Source organism: Rhinolophus ferrumequinum, chromosome 16, assembly GCF_004115265.2.
Source record: "Rhinolophus ferrumequinum isolate MPI-CBG mRhiFer1 chromosome 16, mRhiFer1_v1.p, whole genome shotgun sequence".
Lineage (NCBI taxonomy): Eukaryota > Metazoa > Chordata > Mammalia > Chiroptera > Rhinolophidae > Rhinolophus > Rhinolophus ferrumequinum.
Genome location: NC_046299.1, coordinates 13,444,109 through 13,470,958, shown reverse-complemented (window position 1 = coordinate 13,470,958; position 26,850 = coordinate 13,444,109). Strand labels below are relative to the sequence as shown.

Sequence of the window (26,850 nt, the reverse complement as noted above, 5' to 3'; positions counted from 1 at the left end):
TGCTTGGGCTCCGGAATGAAAAAACGGCATTCAAGTCCTGGTTTTGCCCTCACTACTGGGCAACCTAGGTGAGTTCTTCACGTATCTAAACCTTCATTACCTTGTCCGTAAAATCAATATAGTGATAGTATCTCCATTATGTATCTATCAAAGTCTTTAGTAGTTCCTAGCACATAGGAAGGATCTATAAATTTTAACTCAAAGGCTGCAAATTCAAATACTCACAGGACTAAAAATAGAAATTAAAACAATTGAGATAGTAGGTTGGTCCTGTGATACCTGCGAGTAGCAGGATAAGTGTGAAATACCTTCCCCACCTAAAGGAGGGGCCACTGCTCAGATCCAGGCAATTATTGCTGTTTTGGAATGCAAGCCAAGTACTGCCAAGATGTTCAGGTTTTTATGTGAAATCTCCCAAGTTTCAAACATTTGCAACGAATTAAATAAAAACAAGCTAACACCTCCCCACATCACCACCCCCATCGTCCACCATCAAATAAAAAGAAAACCTAAGAAAACATGTTCACAGACCTGTCATGGCTTGCAGACTACCAGTCTGGGAGTTATGGGTTAGTTATTTCAAACCTGTGATGGAACCCCCCACCCCCACCACCAAACAGGTGTGATTCATTTCAGGTACTGGAGTCAATAGGGTGCAAGGTTTTTAGAAGCATTGGAAGGTTTCATGTAAAAGATTCATACCTTCTCTTTTGTCAGAGTGGATTTTAATTACGGCATCTTTGCCGTAAACCACTGAAAAGAAATTCCCAAACAACTAAGTGTATACTAGCCGCACCTCCAGAGCAAATTTTACCGCTTTCTTTTCCTTGTCACAAGTACAAGACCACGTCCATCCTCCATTGTATTATTTTGTTTATACCTACATTATATGATCTTTTATCTTGAATCACTAGTAGGATACTATTATACATATTACTCTGCAGTTTTTCCCCTTAATTTTGTCTTTTTCATGAAATTAAGGTATAATTTCCATACCTGGAAAAGCACAGGTCTTAGGTTAACAATTTGACAAATGCATTCGCCCATGCAACCCACATCTCTATCAAGATATAGGACACTTCCATCACCTCGGAAAGTTCTCCTGTGTTCCTTTCCAGTCAATCCCCACCCCAACACCAGAGGCAACCACTGTTCTGATTTCTATCACCATTTTTGCACATTCTAGAACTTCATATAGATAGAAATATCTAGTATGTACCCTTTTGCCTGTAGCTTCTTTTGATCAGCATGTTTTTGAGATTCATCCATGTTTCCCCATTAAGTTTTACCTCTTACATTTCCCCCAATGCAAAAATCATAGCTTCTCTGCAATATGCAACAAATCATAACCTGGGTGTTATTACCTCATGGTAAACACTCATTTCATGAACTTTTGGAAACGAGAACAAATGCAATACCTACTTGTGGAGTACCAAAGCATACCCGTGTTGATGTCATATCATTGATTCGGGCAGGCCATGATATGGGGGGCTGCCTGGGTGGGCAGTGTTTGGGATGGGACAACTTCAGACTGTGCCAAATGAGAAGGGGCAGTGTTTGGGGGAGGGACTCCACTGGAAGAGTTATTCGTCTCTGGAAATACTCACTCAAAAAGGGAAGTGGAAATGGGAAAGTAGTCAATTATGCATCAGCATTGGGGAGGAGGAAAAGGGAGAGCGCCAAGCCTAGGCTGAGGTGGGAAGGGAGACGATAAGTTTGACAACCAAGGGCAAGTGGACTAAGACAAAGTTATTAGTAGATAAGCAACGCAAGATAGTTCTAAGACCTTTCCACAAGTTCCGAGTACCCCACTGAGCCATCCCTTTCTTGCATGGATTCATACACCCGGCCGCAATGAGGATGGGCAGTGTTTATGGGAGGTGACTCCAATGGACAAATGGCCAGAATCAAAAGATACAGATGTTTACTATAAGGCGGAACTAGATCTCTAATACAAGAGGTTTGCTTAGAATCCCAAAGATTAGTGCCTAAGTGACTAGAAATAAGTAAAGTCATGTAGTAATTAAACTCAATTACATGCTTGAAGGACCACAGAATCCATGAAGTGGATAGAAACAAAGTCAGACCAACTTGGCTGAGGAAGACAGGCCCAAGGAAGCATCACAGACCCAAGGTGAACTGACCAACCCCGATCCCTGCCTTCAACACACCCTCCCCTAAATACTGTCCCAAGAGACATGGGAAAGAAAATGATTTTGGTGGAAAGAAGTGATAATGAGCTAATTTCAGATGTAATAAGAAGTTGAAGATGTCATCAGAACATCCATGGCATGGGGTCCAGCAGTCAACTGGAAATGCTGCTCTGGATCTCAGGGAAAATGTCAAAGTTGAAGATGGCCACTAAAGTATGGACTGGATGAAAGAAAACAAATCACAGGACCACAAATTTCTTGAAAGCAAAGGTGGTCTCCCTCATTTCTGTGTCTGCTCCACGAGAGGTGCTTCATTAATATTTATGAACATTGGACCTTAAAAATGAATACTTCATATAGGTTATCTAGGAAAAAAACATTAAAATTTCCCATCTAGACTCAGTGTACTCAATCTGACCCTCCGCACATAAATGCTTGAACCTCTTAGCATTCTGCATTAACTAAATGGTCCACCTCAGCAGTACTTCCTAGCATTCTAATTAAAGACACATACATTTTATTGATTGGAATTTCCAGTAACAGCATAATACTATTACTTACCCTGCCAAGAAAAGAAGCAGTTAAAAACAACAACAAATCACAGAGCTGTCAATTCAACAAACAAAATGTGAAAATGTAGTAATTAAAGTCACTGAAAGGATATAGGTTTTGCAGAGAACAGATTCAGAAAAACATTGAATTCTAAAGAATATTACCCCTTCCACAACCTACTTCATAATTTCAAGTGTGCACCCATCAGTGAAAATGTGCCCAGAAAACTCTGAATGTGGTATGGACAGTGATCTGTACAAATGCAATTCAATCAGCATTTATTGAGCATTTCTTTGCACACAGCCGTGCAATCGGTATAAAACAGAAGAACAAAATGCTTTGCTTTTTATTTTCTGATGGAAACCAAAATGCTCTTTAAAGGCTTCCAATATAGGAGCTCTCAAGACAAAGTAAACAAAAATAGCCTGTACCAGGATGAAGTGGGTGGTGGATGTCTTCAACAGGACAGATGGATCCTTTGGAGCTCCGTGTGTATGTGTGTGTGTGGGGGTGTCCTTTTATTTATTTTTCAGGAGGAGAGAATAGCTTGGCACAATTAATTTTTCAACTCACATTGGCATATGGAGAAACAGCGGGGGGTGGGGAAGGTGGGGGCGGGGAATGCATCCTCAAAATAGAGAACAGAGTAAACGGTGATGCCTGAAAATATAAAAGGATATGAGAAGAGCTTTTTTTAAGAATAAAAATTACAAATGGCTTTGAAAAAGTCTTGTTAGAGTTGAAGACAAAGCACCTACATACTTGAAGGACCACAGAATCTGTGAAGCGGGTGGAAACAAAGTCAGATCAATTTAGGCTGAGGAACACAGGCCCAGGAAACATCACACAAGGTGAACTGACTAACCCTCATCCCTGCTTTCAAAGACTCCCTTCCCTAAATGCTGTCCCCGCTTCTCTTGTGTTTACTGCTCTATGGAGCCTTCTCTAACTCACAACCCTATGAATCTGCTCCTTTCTGAATTGCTACTTTATCCCCAAATTTTCAAACTGGATTTCTAATGGAGGGTCAAGTTATATCAAATATCTTCTTAGCTACAGTTTCTTCCATTTTATTTTCTGATATTGAAGTGATATATTTCATTAGAGAAAATTCGAGAAACCCTGAAAACTATAAAGAAATGGAAATTACACAAGCCTACCATCCATGAACCACTGTTAATTCTTCAGTATATTTTCTTTCAGATTTTTTCCATGAAATCTTTTATGTAGTTTAGATCATATTACATATGCAATTTATAACTCTCGTTTATCAAAACTTTCACCTGGGCCGTTCAAACTTATTGCATTAATTTTTAATATAAATTTTTTTATTGAAATATATCTTACATGCAGTAAAGTTCACAAATCTCGAGTATATGGCGCAGTGAATTTTTACATGTGTACAACCAGTGACCACCTCCCCGATCAAGATCTAGAACACTCTTTTTTTTAAATTTATTTTTTATTGGGGAATATTGGGGAACAGTGTGTTTCTTCAGGGCCTATCAGTTCCAAGTTGTTGTCCTTCAATCTAGTTGTGGAGGGCGCAGCTCAGCTCCAAGTCCAGTCGCCATTTTCAATCTTAGTTGCAGGGGGGCAGCCCACCATTCCATGTGGGAATTGAACCGGCAACCCTGTTGTTGAGAGCTCGCATTCTAACCAACTGAGCCATCTAGCTGTCCCTCCGGAAACTCAGCGGCAGCTCGTTGTCTTCAATCTAGTTGTGGAGGGCACAGCTCACTGGCCCATGTGGGAATCGAACCGGCAACCCTGTTGTTCAGAGCTCGGGCTCTAATCAACTGAGTCATCCAGCCGTTCCAAGATCTAGAACATTCTTAACACGCCAGAAGGTTCCTTTGCACCCAGTCAATATTGCATAACCCTCCCTCTAGGTAACCCTTATTCTGATGAGCAGAGTGGATCAGTTTTGCTAGCTTTTGAACCTCAAGACAATTCATACACTATGTGCTCTTCCATGTTTGGTTCTTTTCAGTCAGCATGTTCAATTCATCCATGTTACTGTATCAGTAGTGTTTCTGTTGTTTGTTTTTGGTTTTATTTTGGGGGGGGGGGTAATATTCCATTGAAAGAATATTCCACAACTAATTTACCCATTCTCCTGTTTGGGGACATTGGAGTTTTTCCAATCTGGGGCTATTATGAATAAATCTGCGATTATTGTACAAGTCCATTAGCAGACATACACACTCCCTTTTCTTGATCATATTTCGTACTGAGGTAGAGTAGATGTATCTTAACTTCTGAAGTTACTGCCAAACACTTTTCCAAAGTGATTAGTTTACTTTATATCGCCACTAGCGACGTAGGAGAATTCCAGTTGTTCCACAACCTCACCAATAGTTAGTATTACCAGTCCTTTTCATTCTAGCCATTCCAATAGATAATAATGGTGTCTCATTGGGGTTTTAAGTTGCATTTTGATTATGACCAATGATGATGAGACAATTTTTACATGCTTATTGGTGGGATATTCTCTTTTGTGAAGTGATATCCTCACTGTTTCTCAGTGAGAAGTATGGATTTGTGAAGTATGGATTCCTAATTTTAATAAAATTCAATTTAGCAACAACTTTTTTTTTTTTTAACAGCAAGTGCTTCTTTTGGTTCTTTTGGAAAAAAATCTTTGTTTCATTTATGGTTATGAAGATATTCTCCTATGTTTTTCCCAGAAGCTTGATTGCTTTCACTTTTATGTTCCATCTCAAATTAATTTTTGTAAATGGTTTGAGATAGGGATCCAGGTTCACTCCCCCTCCGTCCACTCCCCACATGGATAGCCAATGGCTCCAGCATCATTTAATGAAAAGTCCATCCTTTCTGCATTGAATTGCAGTGGCACCTTTGTTGTAAGTCAAATGACAATATGTGTGTGGGACTATTTCTATACTCTACTGTCTTTCATTTCTCTATTTTTCAAAAATGTTTCCATCAACACCACCCTGCCATTCAGATTTACTTGCAACCATTTTTCCCCCCTTCTTCCACCCTTCCCACCCCCACTCCGGTTCAAGCCGTTGTTTCTCAGTCTAGTTGTGTAGGACACAGCTCCCTGGCCCATGCTGGTACTATGAGCCTTGCGCTCCTCCTGGCTGAGGCGGTCGGTCGTTGGTCATTGGTCAGCTGCTCACAGCAGCTCTCACTGGCTGCCGGCCGCTCACGATGGTTGCCGGTCACTCCTGGCAGCACACGGTAGCCCACGGCAGCTCACGCCAACCTCCGGCTGCTCACGGCAGCCCAGCTCCAGGGAGAGCCATTGTTCACAATCTTAGCTGTAAGGGTGCAGCTCACTGGCCCATGTGGGAATCAAATTGGCGACCTCGACGTTAGGAGCACGGCGCTCCAACCACCTGAGCCACCGGGCTGACCCTGCAATTGTGTTTTTCATGAAAAAATCTTTCCCACATTATTTGTACATCAATCCTTCAATATTTAGACTTTAGACAATATAATCCAAAATTCTTACCGCAGCACTGACAAGCATCCCTACCTTATTCCCTGTAGCCTTCATCCTCACTCATTATGCTGTAATCATGGTGGCCTCCTTCCAGCTCCTTGAATGTGCTGAACTTGGGTCCCATGTCAGGGACCTCATACACCCTCTTTCCTCTGCCAGGCAGTCTGTATGGCTCCCCTCACTGCCATGTTCACTCCTATTTATCAAATAGGCACCAGCCGAAAGGTCACCTCCTCTATGAGGCTTTCTAGGATGGCCTCAATGAAATTCTCTTATTACATTGTATACTTTCTCACGACACCAAAGTTATGATTACAACTGTCTGTATAACATCTGTCCTCCCCCAAACCTGTAAGGAGCACCCAAAGAGCAGGGACCATATCCATTGTTTTCCTAGTTACCTAGCCACTATGGCCTGTAGGAGGTGTTTAATAATTACTTATTGGATTCTTTTTTATTTTCATTAAAGATTAAATCCCTAGAGTGGTTTCTAAAAATGTATTACAAAGGGCATTACAAGCAAAAAATTCAGGCAAATGTATTCAGAGGAAAACAATTAAAAAGGTAAAGCAGATGAGCTGGTTAGCAAACCATGGCCTTATGGGGGACCTTCTGTATACACCTTGGGTCTCAGTCCTTAAGAATAAGTTGAGTAGTTGGTATTTTAAACGTACATTTTAACTATAAAAATCTTCTCATTGTATTAGCCACTTTGTGTCAAGGTTGCCAAGAGGCAGTAAGAGGAAAAACTTTGCAATCAGATTTGGGTTCAAGGTCTGAATCTGCCCTGATATTGGGCAAGACCCTTCTGTAAGCTCCAGTTTTCTCCTTTGTAAAATGGGTAATAGTGTCTCCTTCCCAGAGGTGTTGAGACCATTGAAGAAGATAATCTAAAATAATCTGGCATGCAAAGACTTGGTATATGCGCAAGCCACAGAATCAGCACTCAAAAAATTGTAGCTTTCTTAATTATTGTTATTTTTAATGTTACTGTGGAAGTGAAAGAGGGAGAAAAACAACAAACTGTTAAAACCTTCAAACTCAGAAATTGACATGAATGCTCTGAGAGCCACACAGAGACTGCAAGTAAACTGTTCTTTTCCATAAAGAGACAGAACATCAGCAAGTTTATTGGAAGGCTGGAGCTTAGGCAGTTTCTTAGCAGATCCCTCACTTGATTTCTTCTGGGCTTAATCCCTCCCTAGGGTTCTCTTGTTATGTGAACACACAGCTCTTTCCATGGCTCTCACATGATGGTGGCAAGTCCTCTTTATCTGCTTGGTGATAACTAGATGTTCCCTGAGTTCCACAGGTACCCAGGTAACCACAGTCACTGAAGAGCTGTCATCATTGGTAAATGGTCCCCTGTTGGTGACTCCCAGGCTGAAACCCACACTGTAATTAAATAATACTATGAGACAGCCACTATTCTTCGCATTTATTTGCATACATTAACGCCTGGCATGCTTACAACTACTTTATGCATTAGATAAATGTTTTCATTTCCTGGAACTGCCTTAATAAAGGACCACAAATTGGTTTGCTTAAAAAACAGAAATGTATTGCCTCACAGTTGTGGAGGCTGGAAGTCTGAGGTCAAGGTGACAGCAGGGATGGTTCCTTCTGAGAGATGAGAGGGAATATCTGTTCCAGGCCTCTCTCCTCGCCTCTGGTAGTGTCAGGTGTTCCTTGGCTTATATAGCTGGTTCTCTCCCTGAGTGTTCACATCATTTCCCCTCTGTGTGTGTCTGTCTCTGTGTCCAAACTTCCCCTTTTCCACCATTCATGTTGAATTAGGGCCCGCACTAATGAGCTTGTCTTAACTTGGTCATCAGCAAGGACCCTACATCCAGATACGGTGACATTCACAGGCACTGAGGGTTAGGACCACAGCATCTTTTGCAGGCACACAACTCAACACATAACAGTAAGAAAGGAAATGAACTGAAATAGAGGGAGGAGAACTTCCCCAAAAAAGAAGAAAACATCACAAATGAAAAGAAAATGTAAGGTAATCAGGGAAAGTGGATTTATGTGATTATGTTACCTGGGAAATGGCATTTGTCCACGAAAGTCAGGGGATTTCAAATTATTGTGTTTGTAACACCTCCCAAGAATTCCTTTTAATTTTATTGCTAACCTCAGGTATCGTGACTAGGAATGGAGAATTCTAAGCCCATTCATGGTGCAGTTTTGTTTTAATTATATGTACGTAAAATCAGGAGGGAGTTTAGTTACCTTGGGGAAAATCCTCTTCCTTCCAAGCACACTGGTTCCCTCCCTCTGGGACCCCTGGCACACTGACACACTGTGGTTTGTTGGCTACAGTGGCTGCTGGTCCCTGCGCACCACAAAGAGAAGAAGCATAGCTGTCATTTTCCTGTTGTATCCCCTAGCACAGTGACTAGTGCAAAGCAAGAGCTCGGTAAAGAATAGTGAAATGAGGGAAATAAAACAATGCCTTTCAGACCCCCTTTTTTTGTGTGTATTTTGACATCTCCACCAGGAGAGAAAAACCAAGAAAAAAACCCTGAGAAAAATATGAAGCTTTAAGAAACTTTGGATAGAATTGAGACTCTTAATCCAAGGGACATTCCTCCTTTCCTTCTTTCCTAAAGCTACACTCTAAATTCTTCAGTATCTGGATTAAATCAGCAGAAATCTGTCGATGGGCAGGTCCCTGATGACATGCTGACTGTAATTAACAGGTAGTAAAGATTGTGAGCAAAAAAATGCTTTGCTTTCTAACAGTATTTTGAGTTTCTTTCTGTTTTCAAATTTGGGGAAAAACATGAAGATCGCTAGGTAAAATCTAAGTGAACTACAACTGAGGTGGAAAAATACCCACTTGAATCCTGCATATTGTTTCTTATTCATTAAAAATAAATCATCCCTACTAATCCCTTTAGTTCCTTTACACAAATCCAGGTCACGTCAGTTAAATAAAAATTTTTAAGTGGCAGAAAAGCAAATCATTTTAATTATATTTCATTTCATTTCATTTCATTTCTTTCATTATATTTCCAAGCCTTTTTTTCCTCATTCCCCAGCTAAGCAAAAACATGAACATTCTTAGTAAATATGTTTTCAAACAGGCTTTTCACAAGCAGAAATAATTTGTAGCAAGTACTACTTTTGAAGAGCAATGAGTTTTCATTCTTACTGAACCATGTTAACCTGTTGGAAAATTTATCTATTAAGTGATCATACAGTTTTTTCTGATTTCATCTCTAAAACATATCTTGGTAAGCTAAACTAATCTTTCTTGCCTTTGACACCATTGTTCCTTTTTCAAAAAGTCTTCCATAGCTGACTCTTTTTTATTTCTTTCAATAGTTTAGGCCAGTGGTCTATAAACTAATGCCTGCTGTCTGGCTTCATAAATAAGTTTTAATGGAACACAGTCATATCCATTCAATTATGTATTATCTATGGCTGCTTTTGTGCTACAATCACAGTTGAATAGCTGCAACAGATACCATTTGGTTCACAAAAGCTAAAATATTTACTATCTTGTTCTTTATGGAAAAAAAGCTTGCTTTAGGCTAGTCACACAAAGTATTCAAATCTTCTATTTTGTAGTTTTTTCCTCTATAAGCTTCGTATTCATTGGTTTTATCTGTAGATCGCTTCCTCGAGTATGATTATTGAGGTCCCTGAGGGTCAGAATTGTCTTTTAGTTTTTTAATCAAAAACAAAAAATGTCAGGCTGACTGGACATAAGACTTTTATTTCAGTGAATTTCAATAATCGTTCATTCATGCTGACGCTACTCCCACGGCATAGAAGCTATGGCAGATTGCATCAGTGGCCCTAACTTATCACCCGTCCTTGTTCCTGAGCCCTTTGCCGTGTGACCTTACAACACCCTCCCATTTTGAGCCTGGGCTTCATCAGGTGATTTGCTTGGGTCTATACACTAAGCAGGAAGTGACAGTGTGGTAGTTCTGAGTTTAGGCCTCGAGAGATCGTGCGCGTTTCTGCTTGCTCTCTTGTCTTTCTGCTTCATTTCACCATGATGGGGACATGGTTGGGACACCCTGATGGTCCCAAGAGGAGGATGACAGATGTGGGGAACAGAGTGATCCCCAAACATGAGTAAGCCCATCAAATGGCCCACCAGTTCAGCCTAAAGCAGCCGACCTCCAGAAAACCCTGCAGAACTCATGAAAAATGATTGTTGTTTTAAGCTTCAGAACTTTGAAATGGTTCATTTCAAAGAGTACCTTGTCTGGAAATACCATTAATATGTTTCCTTGGAATATAAAAGGGGACAATAAAAAGTTGCAACATATTTTTAGTGACATATTTTTATGGGACTATACCCTTAAAGGTAATGTACATAAATGTCCCCTGTCAGCCAAATATCAGAAGAAATCAAGTTTCAGTAAGAATTTAGTGAGTACCCACCATCTGTTCATTACTGAGATCTCCGAAAGATATAAAAATCATAGCTTCTACTATCAGTGAATTTATTATTCTATTGTAGGAGATGAAATAAAATGGAGATAGAGTATAAGACAGTAACTGAGTGCCAAAACCTACAGAAACTTTGAGCTTCTGGTGAAACATGGTGCTGTGAACATGTGTTTATCTCTGTGCCTTCACAAAACCTCAAACAGAGCAAGAGATGTCAACACAGTTTTGGAAGCTAGAAAGTGAATGAATGACAAAAGCAAAGAAGAAAAAGCTTAACCTTAACCTGAAGGGGAGATGTCAACCTGTGGGATGTAGGGAAAGGCCAGATGTAGGAGGCACCAGGTACGGCTGAAGTGAGGAATAAAGGATGAGATGGTGAACAGGAAGATGGGAAAAAGGGAAGCCTCCACTTCCCCGCCCTTTCTTCTCCCTGCCAGGAGACTAACCCTCACCGACCATCACCAGCTGAAGATGACATGAGGTGCTGTGCCAACCTGGAGGATCTCTAGTCCCTCTCCCTGTATGTGGAGATGGCCTCCTCTACGAAAGAGGAGGCCACCTCTTTCAACTTGTTTTAGCTGTTTATTCTGATACTAAACTCCATCTCTCTAAATAAGATGCCTACATGGCCATCTCTTGATATTTTTTTAATCTCATAGACATTATCTATTGACTTACTACAAAGAAAGCTTAGGATGTAACTTTTCAACATTCTTCACAATAGATAATCTCTAAAACGCAAAGTCTAGAAATGGCATGCTATACCTTTAAAAATCATGTGTCATGTATCAGAAGAAACCATTGAAATAAATGAACAAAGAGCTGCACTAAAAACAGGGAGGGAGGGGTCAAGGGACTGCCTATTATCTAACTGAGCCTTACAATAACATTTGACTTTTTCATTTAATAAAGTCAACCATGTGTCAGGCACGGTACAAGAACGATGTTGACATACAGTGATTAACGGTTAGATAGTTTCTTCCTTCATGGCCCCTACACTCTGGTGGATGATTAAGCCAGGAAAAGGGAATTATCAGTGATCTCAAGCAATGGAATTATTTTTATGTGACTATTCATTCCATACTCATTGCTCCTCTACAATTCTAGGGCAGGAGTCAGCAAACTATGGTCCACAGACCATTTCTGTCTTACTCCAAGCTAAGGGTGGTTGTGATTGATTGATTGATTCATTGATATCCTTCCTTCCTTTTTATTTTTATTTTTTTTCTTTAAATTAAAGTTTATTGGGGAGACAATTGTTAGTAAAGTTACATAGATTTCAGGTGTACAATTCTGTAATACATTATCTATATCTCACATTGTGTGTTCACCCCCGCAGAGTCAGTTCTCTTTCCATCACCATATATTAGACCCCGTTTACCCTCTTCTGGAGCCCCGCTCACCCTCTGGTAACCCCTAAACTATTGTCTATGTCTATGAGTTTTTGTTCTTTCAGTTGTTTGTCTTGTTCTTTTGTTGTTTTCGGTTTATATACCACATATCAGTGAAATCATATGGTTCTCTACTTTTTCTGTCTGACTTATTTCGCTTGGCATTATACTCTCAAGATCCATCCATGTTGTCACAAATGGTCCTATTTCATTTTTTCCTTCCTTTTTAAAGGATTGGAAAGAAAGTGGGGGGAGGGAGGAAAGGAGAAAGGGAGAAACAGGAGCAGTAATGACCTGGGTCTCATATTCAGTAAAACCTAAAATTTTACCCTTGGCTCTTTATAGAAAAAGTTTGTTGACTCTTGTTTTAGGGGATTACCAGACCTCTCTCGAGTACTATTAATTATCTCTTCCAAACAGGTCAAGTCATAAATATTTTAAACCTTTAATTGATTGCAAGTTTATTCAGCCGTAAAAAATAAAAAGGTAGAAAGTCTCACTTAGAAAAGCCACATTCTGTAACAGAAATGCCACAGTTTCAGCCATTATAGAAGTCAGGCCAGGAAAACTCTAGACTCCTTGGCTCTCATTCCTTTGTCTCCCATTCATGGGAGAAGACATTATTTGACCTTTAGAACTAGGAACATGCATCACACTGATGAAAATAAAATGAATACATGAAACCAAGAGTAATTAGCCCCAGGTTTGGATGGCGGTCCAGGGAAACTTTCTGCCTTTCATAAGCTATTTGAAATTTTTACAACAAAAGTTTATTCTTCTATGATTTGTGTAATTAAAAATAAATAAAACACACACATTAAAATAAAATAACCAAACTAGAACCAAGGCCTTGGATTCCAAAGCACTATGCAACAATATAACTAATTTGGAAGCATCTGGATTTCTCAGGTGGAACTATAATTGCTAATTATATAACCTGTTCATTACCACGTACGAGGCACTGTGCCATGGGGTTTACAGACACCCTCATTTAATCCTCACAATCTTATTAAGCAGGTACTACTATTAGCTCCATTTTATAGATGTGGAAACTGAGGCTTGGAGAAACTAAGGCACTTGCTCAACATTCCACAGCTAGTAGGTATCCAAGCCTAGAGATGAATGAAACCTCTCAAGAGCTTATTTAACATTGTGTCCAAAAGGAACACATTTTCCTTCTGCAAGTCCATAATTATACATTTATATTAGAACACAGAACTTGGAAGTTCACCAAATAGTCATTTTAGCAAGGGGAAAATAAATCCCCAATCCCGGGTGTCTCTGGCAATGAGGAAGGAGCAGAGATGGTACCTGAGGCCCAGAGGCACCTTGCCCCCATGTTGGAGCCGTGGTGAGAAGTGACCTGCGGTCAGATTGTGCCCCTGGAAGCCTGTGGGGTCATTTATATCCCAAGGCACCCCCAGGCCTTCCCTAGCCAGCATCCCAACCCCCACAGGTTCTTACACCTTACATTCCAATACTTCCATTCTTCATCCTGCCCAGGAACTTACTAATTTCTCGTGTTGGTTAGTTGCCCAGCACATCTTTGGCACACACATGCCAGTGATCCTTCCAAGACTATAGATTCTAAACGACAGAGATTTATTCTGAACAGTATCTAGCTCAGTGCCTGCCGCCTACTGAAAGATACTTAGTCCATTAATGATAACAAACAGAACGTTAATGAGCCGCTCCAATGCCAAACCCAGGGAGGGCTCTGACACGTGAGCACACCCTCCCTGAGGAAGCTCCCAGTTAGAGACAGACTATTACAGTGAGAATGCCTGTAAAGTTAAACACATAAATATATAAGTAAGTAAATAAAGCCATGGGTGAGGCCAAGAGCCCCAAAAGTAAACGGCTAATTAAATTCATGAAGCTGTATGTGCCCCTGAGTGTTCATATAGCTAGAAACATCTTACATGTGAAAAAAACGGGAGCACGGACAATTTAAACCATTTGAAAATAGTCCATAGAGATGTGCTTCCCACAAAATAATACCACTATGCAAACATGGCGGCCTTTTCCCAGGAGCACTGTGTATCCCTCGTCCCCTTCTAACTCTCTAAATCACTTCAATGCACACGTCAGCATGAGGTATGGTTCCCACCCCATTTAAAGGAGAGGAACACCAAGCCTGGGGAGTTTCTGTTCTGTGAAGATCTTCAAGGTCCCCTGGTGTGGTCACAAGCCTGGGGAGCCTGTGAACATGGACCATGGGGGAGGGGAGAAGCAAACTGGCACTCTCATAGTTAAGGCCCATGCTATCCTTAACTGTTCTCTGCAAACCCAATGTTCAGTGCTCCTGGGGTCTGCTCCCAATGCTTGGGCATGTCCCTGGAAATGTCATGTTCTAATTGCCCCACTGGTCACTGACCTTAGCAGAGCTCATTTGCAATGGCAGCTGTGCTTGCCTGTTAAAGCAGAAAAACCTGCCCAGCATGCTGTCCTCTCACACGAAACCTAAAAGGAGTGTTAATCATCAGCATGTGGCATGTTTTCTTTTTTGGAAATAAATGGTTTTTAGAGATAAGTCTTGCTAAATTCCAATATTCTGAATTAACATCCTAACTATCACTCCACCCTTTAAAGTATATTAATGATGGAGAAGTACATCTCAGCAGTTAGATTTTAATGTAAAGGACTAGAAGGCTGGATATCTCAGATGCCTAAGTTAGTACTAATTGTATGCAAACATTAGCTCTCAGTGTACCTTTTAGAGCAGATGCTAGTATATCCATATATCAAAGTCTGATATCAACAGTCACCTAACTAGCTAATGCCCTCAAGGTGTGCCAGGAGATAAAGGACAGGAGGATGGATCTTATTAACAAGGGATACAGGAGCCAGTGAAAGCATTCTTGTTTTAAAGCATCATGGACTCAGCTACAAGAATCAGAGACCAATTTAAACACTGTCAAACTTATTCATTATACTTCCTTTCAAAATATTCTTCTATTAAAAAAAAGTAATTAAACTATATTGTCAATGTTCCCCATGGAGTGTACTTTTAAAACAATGCAGAGTAAACCCCTTATGTTTCAAACATAAGGTGTACCTATTTTAAAACCTCAGAGTAATTTGCCAAATTCCAATTTAATTATGACTGAGAGTCAAGTCAACTGTTGAGTGTTCCAGGTATGCATTTTCTGTGGTTCCAGCTGGCTGCAGGTGGAAAGATTCCAAATACCTTAAAAATACTCCATGGAGACGAAAAGAGGATAGTAGTAAAAAATGGAGAAATGAAATTTGTGTTTCCACTTGGCTCACTTAAAAAAAAAAAAAAAAAAAAAAAAAAAAAAAAATATATATATATATATATATATATATATATATATAAAACATGATACACGACTTACTCTGTTTACTTATAATCTCTCTGTCATGTAAGATTTCCCCAAACCTGTTCCATATTTCCTGGAAATCAAAACTAAAATCTACTCTATTTACAGTGTAAGGAAAACAGGATTTCAAATTTATTCAAGTAGAGACATACAGACATCTTCAGATATTTTGATTTTATCTCTAAAACCCCTTTCAGTTAGGAAAAGCCATCAAATCATAGTTTCCAACTGTAAATATCAGTAACACATTAATACTAATTAATACGCAGAGCGCTATCATTACAATTCCGAGTCTATCTTCCAGGAGAGCCCCGAGAGTGTCCAAAAACTTTAGAGGCTTTTTGTCAACATCAGGTGATGTTACACTTTAGAAAGAACAGGAGAGGAAGAAGGCGGGGCAGAGTTCTTGGCTTATTGCCCACACAGGGGCCATAGTCAGCTTTAAATTTTATTATCCTGACCTTTGTCAACTTCTGTCTTCCCAGTGAATGACTGAGGCAGATCAATAAATACAAAAGCACACTTCCAGATTTTTCAATCAGCATTGCCTTTCAAAATAATGTTCCTTTACAGGAGAAAATGTTACGGCCCAAGAAGCCACCATGAATTATTCATCAGTTACTGAGTGTGCCAAGCTCCAATTCCTTTGTACCTCTCCACAAGTGTGAACATGTGAAGTGTAGCGTACCTAGGCTCCCAGTTCTACCTGTCCTGGGTAGGAAAGCAAACCTGAGCTCACTGCAGGCCCTGGTAAACTGAGAAGAAAAGGCGCTCGGAAGTGAAGGCGGGAGGGTTAAAAGCGTATCTGCCTTACATGGAAGGACCCGCCAGCTGACTCTCCAGAAGCCAAAATAAGTTACAATCGCTTATCTGACGGGGTCTGATATCAAAAGGAACAGCATGAATCCACACAGTCTGCAGGTTTCAATGGAACAGCTGGCAGGATTGTGTTGGGCTACCTGTGACACTGTGGTGTTGGCTGCTGGTCTCTGGGGAGCAGAACAGGATGCAGGGGACCACTCCTGAAGCCAGCCTCACCAGGGAACGGACTTTGCCATCAGACACAACTGTAGGGGACGCATTCTAGAACTGAAACCAAATCCAAACAAAGTTCCCAGCCTGCCCCACCCAAGGAGACAAAAACCACATCGTAAGGAGGAAGCATTCATCTCAAAGCTGTTAACACAGGCACTGCCATGGAAGTGGAGAATGAAAGCAAAAGAGCACATGAGCAGAAAATCACAGGGATTCCCCACAGTCACTGAGACTCCTTGTAAAGTGCCGACCTACCGGAATTTAATTTGATTTAATTTAGCTCCACTCCTGCCACAAAATAGTCACATCGATTTTTAAATCCTATTATATTAATGGTTTCTATAAATATGTTGATATGTAAGATATGCATTCTGTACAAACATGTTATGCACATAAACAGATTAGGCGTTAACATGTTAGCATATAATAAGCATAGAACAATTGTTACCAATTGAAAAGTCCCCGCATCGTTCCCCATCTTTAACAACATGGTCCATGTCTGACAGCACACAGACCGAGTTCCCCAAATGGACAGTCAGACCTTGGTTGTGTTCGACCACGTGATGAGGGTCCATGAGCTCAGTCGGTTCCCAGGTCATTGCCAGGCACAAAATTCTGAGAAGTCAGGGTTTCTTCACTAGATAGCTGACACACGTAGGACTGCATCCACTCCTAAAAGAAAGGCTCAGGCCCTGGCTTTCCTCCCAGGAGTTTGTGGGCTGAGTTGGACTCGGGAGAGGGGTGTGCCACCACCCAGAGGGTGTGCCATAGCCAGCTCCGGAAGAATGAGGACTTTCCTGTGTGATTCTAGGTCCTTCCTCCTGTACAGAAGCCTCAAACTCTTATTCTCTTCCCCCACTCTGTCTCCTACCAATTCTAAAGACCACTCTTAAGAACACATTAGCTCCCGGAGAGCATACCTGCAGAAAACTGGCCTTTTTAGGAAGCCACTATTAAAACACACCCAGAACGTTCCTGGGATTCTCCTCCACTCTGCACAATCCAGAATCCAGATTTTGGTCACTGTCTTTTCATAATAACTCAAACATATGAGAGAAAGAAAGAAAAGGATCGATTTTCCTAAGCCTTCTGCCTCCTCTTTTCACTTAATGAATTACCGTCTCACCAGATGGGCTTTTTCTTGTTTTTTAGTACTAGGATATAATAAAAATAGAATAACTTGGGGAGGCTTCTTTTACTATCGGCCTGGCTATTTGTCACGGCTTTGGACGTTGTTCCCTGACAAACAGCTCAAGTCTTGGACTTTGAGCCCTTTTATATTAGGTACAGGCGGTCTGAAAACAATGACCTCATCCGGAAAGGCTCAGGAAAGAGGCATTTTTTTCCTTTAGTTAGTAATGCCCTGATGCCAGCTTGGATTACCGGCCCCCCACAGTGCAACTTTTCTCCCAGTTATTTTTGAACACCGGGGCTTTTGCAAATTAGAAACATTATCAAGACACAGTTTAAATGGGAAGAGACACTTCGCACAAATCTCCCTAGCATCAGCTACATGTATTGGCGAAGAGGTAGAAGGAAACTGGCATAATTGTTTTAAGTGTGACGGTAGGGCATTTAATTCCTGCAATAAAGACATAAACCCAGCACCCATTCTGAGATCTGAATGTAATACGAGGCCCATAATCTACCCATTGAAAGCAAAGACTATGTGATCACACGGTTTAAACATAAAGTTTGATTAATCGAACATTCCCGGCTTACTCTCTTCCCATCTAGATGGCTCTTTTTGTTTTGCTTTGAAATGGCTCTGGGGATAGCCAGACGCATGGGTCACCCATCCTCCCTTTCTCTAGTCCAGGCCACTGCCTGGAAGTTTCTGCTCCTGATAACGTCCTCCTGACTTGGCTGAAGCACCAGGCGCCAGACAAAGGATCACAACTGGAGTGCTCATTGATAAAATGCTTGGCATGTACAGAGCTGTCATATGCTCGCTGCGCCCAAAAGGCGTTGCATCTACTGAAATCTTCTGATTACACCTAATGCCCAGCAATCTCATGACAGTGATTCCGTTTTAGCCCTAATGGTTTTTTTTGTTAGTGTCTCAGGATTCTTACCGTAAGGATGGAACAGAAGTCTTTTATAGCTGTATTTTCTTATTTCCATTAGCCTTCATTTTGAATGTCATGGATGCTAGTTTTTCCTACTCCCTTGAAATCTCAGATTATGATTCATACTGGATGTTAAATGAAAGGTGGAAGAAGAAACCACGTGTAGTGCTGTAGCTATTTTCTGGGTCTAATACAAAATTCTAGTTTAAAAGCAACTTGCATCAGTTCCCTGCCTTTTACAAGGCAAGTCGGCCCAGAGGAAAGATGGGCGGAGCCAATCCAGTATTGAAGCTGACTTTTTGAATAGTTAGCCAATAAAGCAGTTCCCTCCTAGTCATGATTGTCCAAATTTGACTTCTGTTAGTTGGGCCAGAGATAATTAGATCGGCGATTTACTAGACTCCAGAAACCAACTGCTTAAAAACAACTATTGCCTCATTAAATGGCAAGGGTACTTCAACAATGTCATTTGAAAATCAGAGATACTATTCTGTGCTCTTCACCTTAGGTAACTCAATCATCTTAGGAACCTGAAGAAGTATTTCCCAAACCACATAACTCAGAACTCTTCCCAGGAAAGCAACTGTCAGTCAGCAAAATTAATAAATAAAAAATGCTTTAAATTGCATATTCGCCTACACTTGAGAAATGCTTGATGCAATGTTACTACATTGTTAAACAGGTTTCTTAACCATGGACTTGTCAGAGACATCATTATGCATGTCTCTGTAACTCTTTAAGAGAAGAATAAAGGAAGGAGCATTTTCCAAATTCGACCAGCAAACTCCCAACCGCAGCACAAATACGAACTTACCACAAAGCAGTTTGGAAAATGCTGTTCTAAGAAAGAAGGGATTTTAGAGATAATGTACTTAGTGTCAGAGATGAGAAAGCTTAGAGTCAGATAAATTTAGGAATATTCCATTTAGGGTCTAAATTCTTCTTCCTTATTGAATATGACCTTTTAAGATATTTAATTTTTATCTTTGCTAAAGGAATCATTTTTCTTACGGAATTTGATTCAAGTTTCTGTCTCTTCTGCTCTTCAAGTTTCTGTCTCTTCAAGTTTCAATGCCACACTGAATGTATATGGAGGACAATTCTGCCTGGCAACAGTTAGTTCTGTAATTCGGATGGTCACCATAGGCCACTGTGCCTGGCTGTATTTGCAAGTAGTGTCTGGTCCCCGTGATGTTCCATACCCCGGGAACACAGATGCCACATGTTCTTAGGCACACAGTGTATCGTACAAGAGATTGCGTTAAAGGACCTGGCCTAGGTCTGCTTTGCAATTACAGAATAGGAGACAAAGCCTACCATGATGTCATTTACGACAAGGCTGAGAGTGAAAAATAGCAGGTATCAGTAACAAAACATGCACAGAGCCCTGGCCTCTTCCTTTAAACTAAGCAGAAGAGACAGAAACTTCAAGCAAATTGAATTCTGTAAGAAAAAGGATACCATTGGGAAAAATGAAAACTAAATTTCTTAAAAGGTCATATCCAGTAAGATAGAAGGACCTAGACCCTAACTAGACAGGCAGAGGAAAAACATTACATACTGATGTGCCACTTCCATTGAACTTGTGTTCCAACGACATTCACTCAGTTATAAGCCCAGATAAATGGCCCTGCCCCACGCTCAGCTATGGGACTCCACTGGAGAGATCAATTTCAAGAACTAAAAGAACTTGTAACTCACCACACACTTAAACAGAAAGCACCCTCGATGGTGGCTTAATCTAGAAATGGCCTTTGACAGCACATAGCTAATCTGTGTGCGATGAGAGCGAGTTTTTGCTTGTGATTCCCAAATAGATCCCATGCAATTATTTTTCTAACTGGAAATGAAATTGTCTGGACTTTACCAAGATAATATCAACACCTATTACATATGGTCCCTCTATATCTCAGCTTCATAAGTTACATATAGAACATTCTCATTGTTATTCATACTTCACATGTGCTGAGAGCACTCTCTGGGCATTGAACAAAGACTCCCTCGCTGATGTTTCACAACCTTTTGAAGCAGGTACCATTTTCATCTCCATCTTAAAGATGAGGCAACTGAAACAGACAGAAGTTACAGAAATTGCCCAAGGTCACTCCACTAACGAGAGAGGCAGCTGGGACGTGGGCACAAACAGACTGAATCAGAGACCATGACCAGGATGTTAAAGCTCCCTCAAGAATATTAAAACAGCTCACAAAACATCATTAAGTCGGAGAAGATGCCAAAGCTATCTCTAGGCCTTTGGGTTTTACCGGTAAACATGAGTTTAGCAGTACAAAAAGTTATAATATACCCAAAGTGTGCGGCTAATGCTTTCTACAAAAACTCTAAATACTGAAGACTGTATGGGGGAGGGGCAGGGGGTTAAATCATAATGATTTACTGTAGTCTGAATTTTTATAATTTTGACAGTAATTATCGCGTGACCTATGACCTATGACAGCAATTGCAAAGTAATCCACACTTAGCTTCACCCCTAGGGAATGAATGAGAATACTTATTGATTGTATTGTGAATAAGAATAAGAATACTTATTGTGTATTGTGCTATACACAGAGGACTACATTTTATATGGAATTATTTGTTGTTGGAGGATAGGAAAACAGAATAAACTCCTAGAAGACACATACCTGCCTGGTAAATGTCACTACATCATTCCATCTCACCTGGATCTTTCACTCAGTGGGTACCACTACCAAGCTGATCTACCGCCGTCGTTTTGGGAGCTGCATTCAAAGTTAGGGGGACGAGAAAATGCGCCACATTTTCATGAAACTGAGACTGCTACTTGAAATCGCTAACTCTCATTCAACTCTCCAGTTTCATTTGGGAACTTTTAAATTTAATTTAACATTCTGCATTACCCTGCCTACTTAACAATTTATGGACAGTAAAACATTCATACATAGTCTCTAATGAAAGCAACCATTTATTTGTGGCCTCATGCAAACTATTTATTCCAAAGACTTTCCCATTGACTTTTGAAAATCTTAATGGCTTGTTTCTGCCTGCTTCCAACGTTCATCTCTTCCAAGAAGAACATTACTTACTTCAACAAAGGGTGTTGGGCTAGTCTATAACTGTGTGCATCACAACTTTATAAACCCAGTCAAAACTAAAAAACAACACAAAATCTTTGTACTCTCTTCCAAACTCAAGAAGATAAATCTCGTTTAAGGTACTTTTAATGATAGAGGGGGAAAAAAATGCAACATGCATTTTAAATCTTTCAAAATAAGTCAACACTTACTAAATCTTTCTAGGGTTCCTAATAAGTAACCTCCGGGGTCAGGGCAAAATTGCCTTTAGCGGTCATGTGCCTCTCCCAGTGACCTTCGGGGACTCCACGCTCTATGCCTTGAGCACGCAGGCACAGACCAGACAGTCTGGAAGCTAGAAGGAACCTTTAGATCATCTTTGTTGTTTTCAAGTTCATTTGGACAATGATGAGACTTCTCGGGGACTCATCATTCTCCTTCTCGGGGACTTCATCACCTTCTCGGGGAGAAGGGTTGACTCTGGGCTCTACCCCATTTCCCACCAGAGAAATTTCAGCTCATCTGTTTTATTTTCTGGGCTTCCAGATGAGCCTTTATTTGAAGAAAGTGTTCCACAGGTAAAAACAGACACACACTTCAAAAACTTCCCATCCTGTCCAATCTTTTCATTTTAGAAAAGAGGAAAATAAAGGCCAGGCGAAGTTGGTGACTGGTCACAGGTCTGGAATGAGTAAGTGGCCAAGACAGGGTTACAACGAGTCACAGGCTCTGAACAACGTGGTCCTGTGTACACACCTGCCCCCATTGCCAAGTACACAGCGCCTGAGGGGCACGGCCCCGGCCCTCATCGGGGAAATGTCAGGTCCTTCCACTGCTGCTCTACCAGCACCCCACAGGGTGGACCTGTAGCTGCAGGGCGTTCTTCTTCTTCTTCTTCTTCTTCTTCTTCTTCTTCTTTTACACATTTAAAAAGTACTAGACAGAGAGTCCAGGGGCAGAAACGCAGCAAGAGCCCTGATAATTTAAGACGAAAAGTGAAAAATTAACACGAACCAACAGCAAATAATAGTTGGTTGATAAAAATTGAATTTACACTCACAGGAAAAGATGTGGACACTCTACAAGGATCTGTGTGCTTGCTGCAACGTCACTCTTACAAGTTTTATTTAGCAAACCACAGCTGAGCACACTGTGGGGTCCAGCCCCAGGGGCCACTCTATGAGCGCATCACGGAGTACCCGGCCTCTGCCGTTACATGGATTGCACTCTGGATGAACACCACAGTCACTGGTTCTTGGAAGACGGGCACTACATTTTATAAAATGTGATGACACCACACTGGAAGGACCAAAAACTGATAAATTAGAATGGACAGTTGCAGCTATCCTCAGGGTCTCTGATTTCCAAAGGTTCCTTTAAATAATTGCCTAAAATGATCCTGGGTGCCATGCACTAGTGGAGTGATCTGAGCAAGTTATTTTACGTGCATGTACCTCAGTTTTCTCACCTGTATGATGGGGATAAATTAATTACAGCACCTACCTTATGGGGTGTTATGAGAATTTAAGTAAAGAGTTTCTGTTACATAGTAACCTCTATATAAATACTAGTTGGCATCATTGTTGTTCTTTGTCTTATCTAAAAACAAAAAACATTAAGTAATAGAGAGGCCAGGGCAGAAAAGTAGCAAGAGCCCTGCCAATTTATGGTGAAACACAAAAATGAAATTATTCTGAAGTTTAATGTAAATCAATAGAAAATAATAATTGGTTGGTAAAAGCAGAATTTACAAACAAATTGGGATCACCATCAGCTGTACTCTGGGACCTTCCTTGCCGCTCAAAGCTGGACCTGGATCAGCTACATCGCCACCACCTGGAAACTTGTTAGAAATGCAGAATCTCAGCACCCAACCCGCACTGGAGCCAATGGAATCAGAATCTGCATTTTAACAAGGTCTCCAGGGAACTGATGTGCATATACCACATAGCCTTTCTCCAGCTTTTCTCTCATGGTATGGTTACATCTCCATACATTATCCTAAATCCTATACCCCTTTTCATTGGTCCTCATGCTAGGTAGTTTTCAACTAACCTGAGTCTTAAAGCAGATCCTCCTTTTATGGGACAGAATCATGCTTCAGGGGGGCATCCAAAGCAATGAAGCCACCTCTTGTTAGTAATGTCAATGATTTAAAAATGTCCCCCAAATGAGTTCATATTTAATTCAATAAAAATAGATTAAAAAATGTCATCATAATGATCACCACCCATGGCCAAGTTACTGAGCTCTTAAAACATGAAAGAATTAATGCAAGATGCTTTCCCTATGTTCTCACTGAATACTCACAACACACTTTCTAGAAGGTATTACTAGCCCCATTTTATGGATGAGGGAACTGAGGCTCAAAGAGGCTACATCACTTTGTCAAGGCCAAGTTGAACAGGAAAAAGCCTTTTTGAAGCCCACTCTCTTTCTGTACATTGATGCCTATAACATCAAAATCTTATCTTTGTGAGTTGGGGAGGAGCAATTATGTCCCTTTTCAGGTAAGGAAAACAGAGACACAGAGAGAGAGAATGAACTCTGTAGAGTCAACAACCTGAGCCTTAGGGCAGAATCAGGATTCTAGTTTTTCAAATTAAAGACTTCTGTTGCCAGAAATGCCGATGATGGTGTAATGGCCCTGAAGAGATGAGGGAAATCACAGAAAAGAAAGGTTTCCATTCGTGAAACTTTGTACGACCAAACCAAGGAACTTTACATTTTAATCTCCGAAGTCAAGATCTTATTGGGGGCCCAGATTCTTTGGCAAACCAGAACTTCCAGGTTTTTATTCCCTTCATTGTCACAACTAATGCTTAGCAACACATCTCAGCTAACACCCTACACGATATGACTCTTGCACACTTGTGATTACGGTCTCTCTGATTTCCCTCACTACGTCTCTATCCACGTTTGACATCAATGAATTCAGAACTCGTCTAGATTAGTCAAAATCTTTCCTTGACAGCACCAGTGTCATCCAGGCAAAGACACAGGTTGTAGAATCAAGCGACCACGGCTACTTGCCCAGGCCCACTGAGTGTCTTCCTTCTCTGCCCCTGAGGATAGCGGGAGAGAATCAGATTTGTTGACTAAAGATGCTGTCTTAGTCTGCTCAGGCTGCCACAACAAAATATCACAGACTGGGTGGCTTAACAACAGAAACGTATTTTCTCACGGTTCTGGAGGCTGGAAATCCAAGATCAAGGTGTCAGCAGGTTTGGCTTCTGAGGCCTCTCTCCCTGGGTTGTAGACGGCCACCTTCTCACCGTGTCCTCACATGGTCACCCCCGTGTGTGTGCATGTGTCTGGTGTCTCTCTCTCTCTCTTCCCTTGCACCCAAATGTTCTCTTCTCACAAGGATACCAATCATACTAGGTTAGGGTCTATTCGCAAGGCCCCATCTTAACTGAAGTACGTCTTTAAAGCCCTGTGCCCAAATGCAGTCAGATTCTGAGGTACTGGGGGTAGGACTTCGACATAGGAATTTGGGGAGGACACAAATCAGTTCAGAGCAGATGCTGAACTGATCTTTTCATCCATTATAACCAAGTCCTAGGGCTGTGCTGAGGCCTTCTCATCCAGTCTGAGCTCAATAAGAACAAGAATTCATAATCGGAATCTCTCAGACCCATGACTCCAAGAACTCTGGAGGAGGAAGGAAGAGAATGGAGTTCCAGGTCAGACCTTTTCTTTTCTGGTCTATGGGATCAGAGGAAAACAATTCTCGGCCTCACTGTACACCAACACAGCCTAGCTTCTTCCCCGCCCCCACTTATCACAAGCTTATGTAAGGTCACTCGGAGGTGGATTTTTTTAAACAAAAATTAAGTGGCACTTATAAAACAGTCTGAGTCAGAGATAAGAACAGTTACTAAAAAGTACAAACTGGAATGAAGAACTGGAATCTGGCAGCCCACAAGGCCGCTCGTGCCCTGGGGCAAATTCTCCTGAGCTGGGAGGTGATGAGGCCTGAGGAGCTGGCACTGGCTTCCCAGACAGCTGTCCTGTGCAGCAAGATAGCCCGGAGGGAAGAGCCAGCCCTGGCCAGCCGGCCCACTCAGTCCCGGGCGGCAGCACCAGAAAATGTCAGGGAGTAGGAGGGAGGAGAACCAGCACAGCTCCAACATGTCAGGAGGTGCTGGTTCACACAGGGTGTGTGCAAACGGCTCCTACCAACGAATGAGACGTTATGTGTTCATGGGCCTCGAAATAGAACAGAACAAGACGAGAGTAAGAGTGATACTTACTATTAAAAAGAAAACCTATATGCATCACTCAGTCTAATAAACCTCATTAAGTTAAACTGCACGAATGTTCAGTTTTAGTAACACAGCTATTCTTTACATCATCAGTGTTTGAACTTGGTTCTCAAAACCTTTTCAATATGAAATTCCATAGTCTTCCTTAGGGTGTTAAAAGATCATTTTGCCATTTCATTTGGTATATAATAAGTGTTTTAAAGTAAAAATTACTTTGGCTCAATATATTATTAAATGTACGGACGATCATACTTTAGAGATCTCTTGTGCAAGCAGATCAACTGTGGAGGAAAAACACCAGCAAGGAAACAGAACCTCAAATAGAAATCTCCTTATTAACCCCCCTATTAATTCATTAACACATATGAAGAATACTAAAAATCATTAGACTTTTAAGGAAAACCAACAGCACAAAATGAGACCAAAATGAGAATACAAACACATGATTCTAGAAGAAATAGATAATTCAGTCAACAAAAAAGAACCTAAATCCAAATCAAATTCAATGCATGCCCTCTAAGGTATTTGAGAACACATTGTATCCATGAAATAAAAGTGGGGAAATATTAAAGAAGCAATCAGAGAAAAAGAGAGTTTTAGGACATTAAAAATCATTATGAAACTAAAAGGAAATTTAATAAATAGGCTAAGAAAAAATGGTCAAGGAGATATCCAAGAAAATAGAACAAAATAAGAAAGAGACAGAAAATGTGAAAGAAGAATTAAGATATGGAATACATCCAGAGTCTGCTTAACAGGAGTCTCAGAACGAGAACTGAGAAAGTAAAGGGGAGAAAACAGTAAAAGAAAATTTCCCAGACCAGAAGAAAGACACAGGTCTTCATATTGGAAGGGCAAACCAGCTGCTGAATAGGATGAAGAAAAAAGACAAACAGCAAGCCATATCCTGGTCAGGAATTTCCGACACCTCTGAAGATACAGAGAAGATCTCCAGAGCTACCAGAGACCAAATCAGGTTACCAAGAAACGAAAAGGACTCAAGATGCCATCAGGCTTGCCAGCCATTCTGGATGTCAGAAGACACTGAAACAAAGTTTTCAGGAAAGCACAGCTTTGAATCCAGATATCTATAC

The 26,850-nt window shown here is 40.9% G+C and overlaps 1 protein-coding gene across 2 annotated transcripts in view; it reads right to left on the bottom strand.

Moving 5' to 3' along the window:
- The window catches only part of ABLIM1 (actin binding LIM protein 1), a 265,320-nt gene that overhangs the window by 184,648 nt on the left and 53,822 nt on the right, over positions 1-26,850 (bottom strand). The window contains exon 1 of one of the 2 annotated variants that reach the window (XM_033130191.1): positions 16,911-17,057. The exons of the other annotated variant lie outside the window; for it this stretch is intronic. Within the exon in view, the coding sequence (XP_032986082.1) occupies positions 16,911-16,968 (58 nt within the window). The 5' untranslated portion in view covers positions 16,969-17,057. Of the gene's footprint in view, positions 1-16,910; positions 17,058-26,850 lie in introns of those variants that run through there. 2 annotated transcript variants of the gene reach the window in all.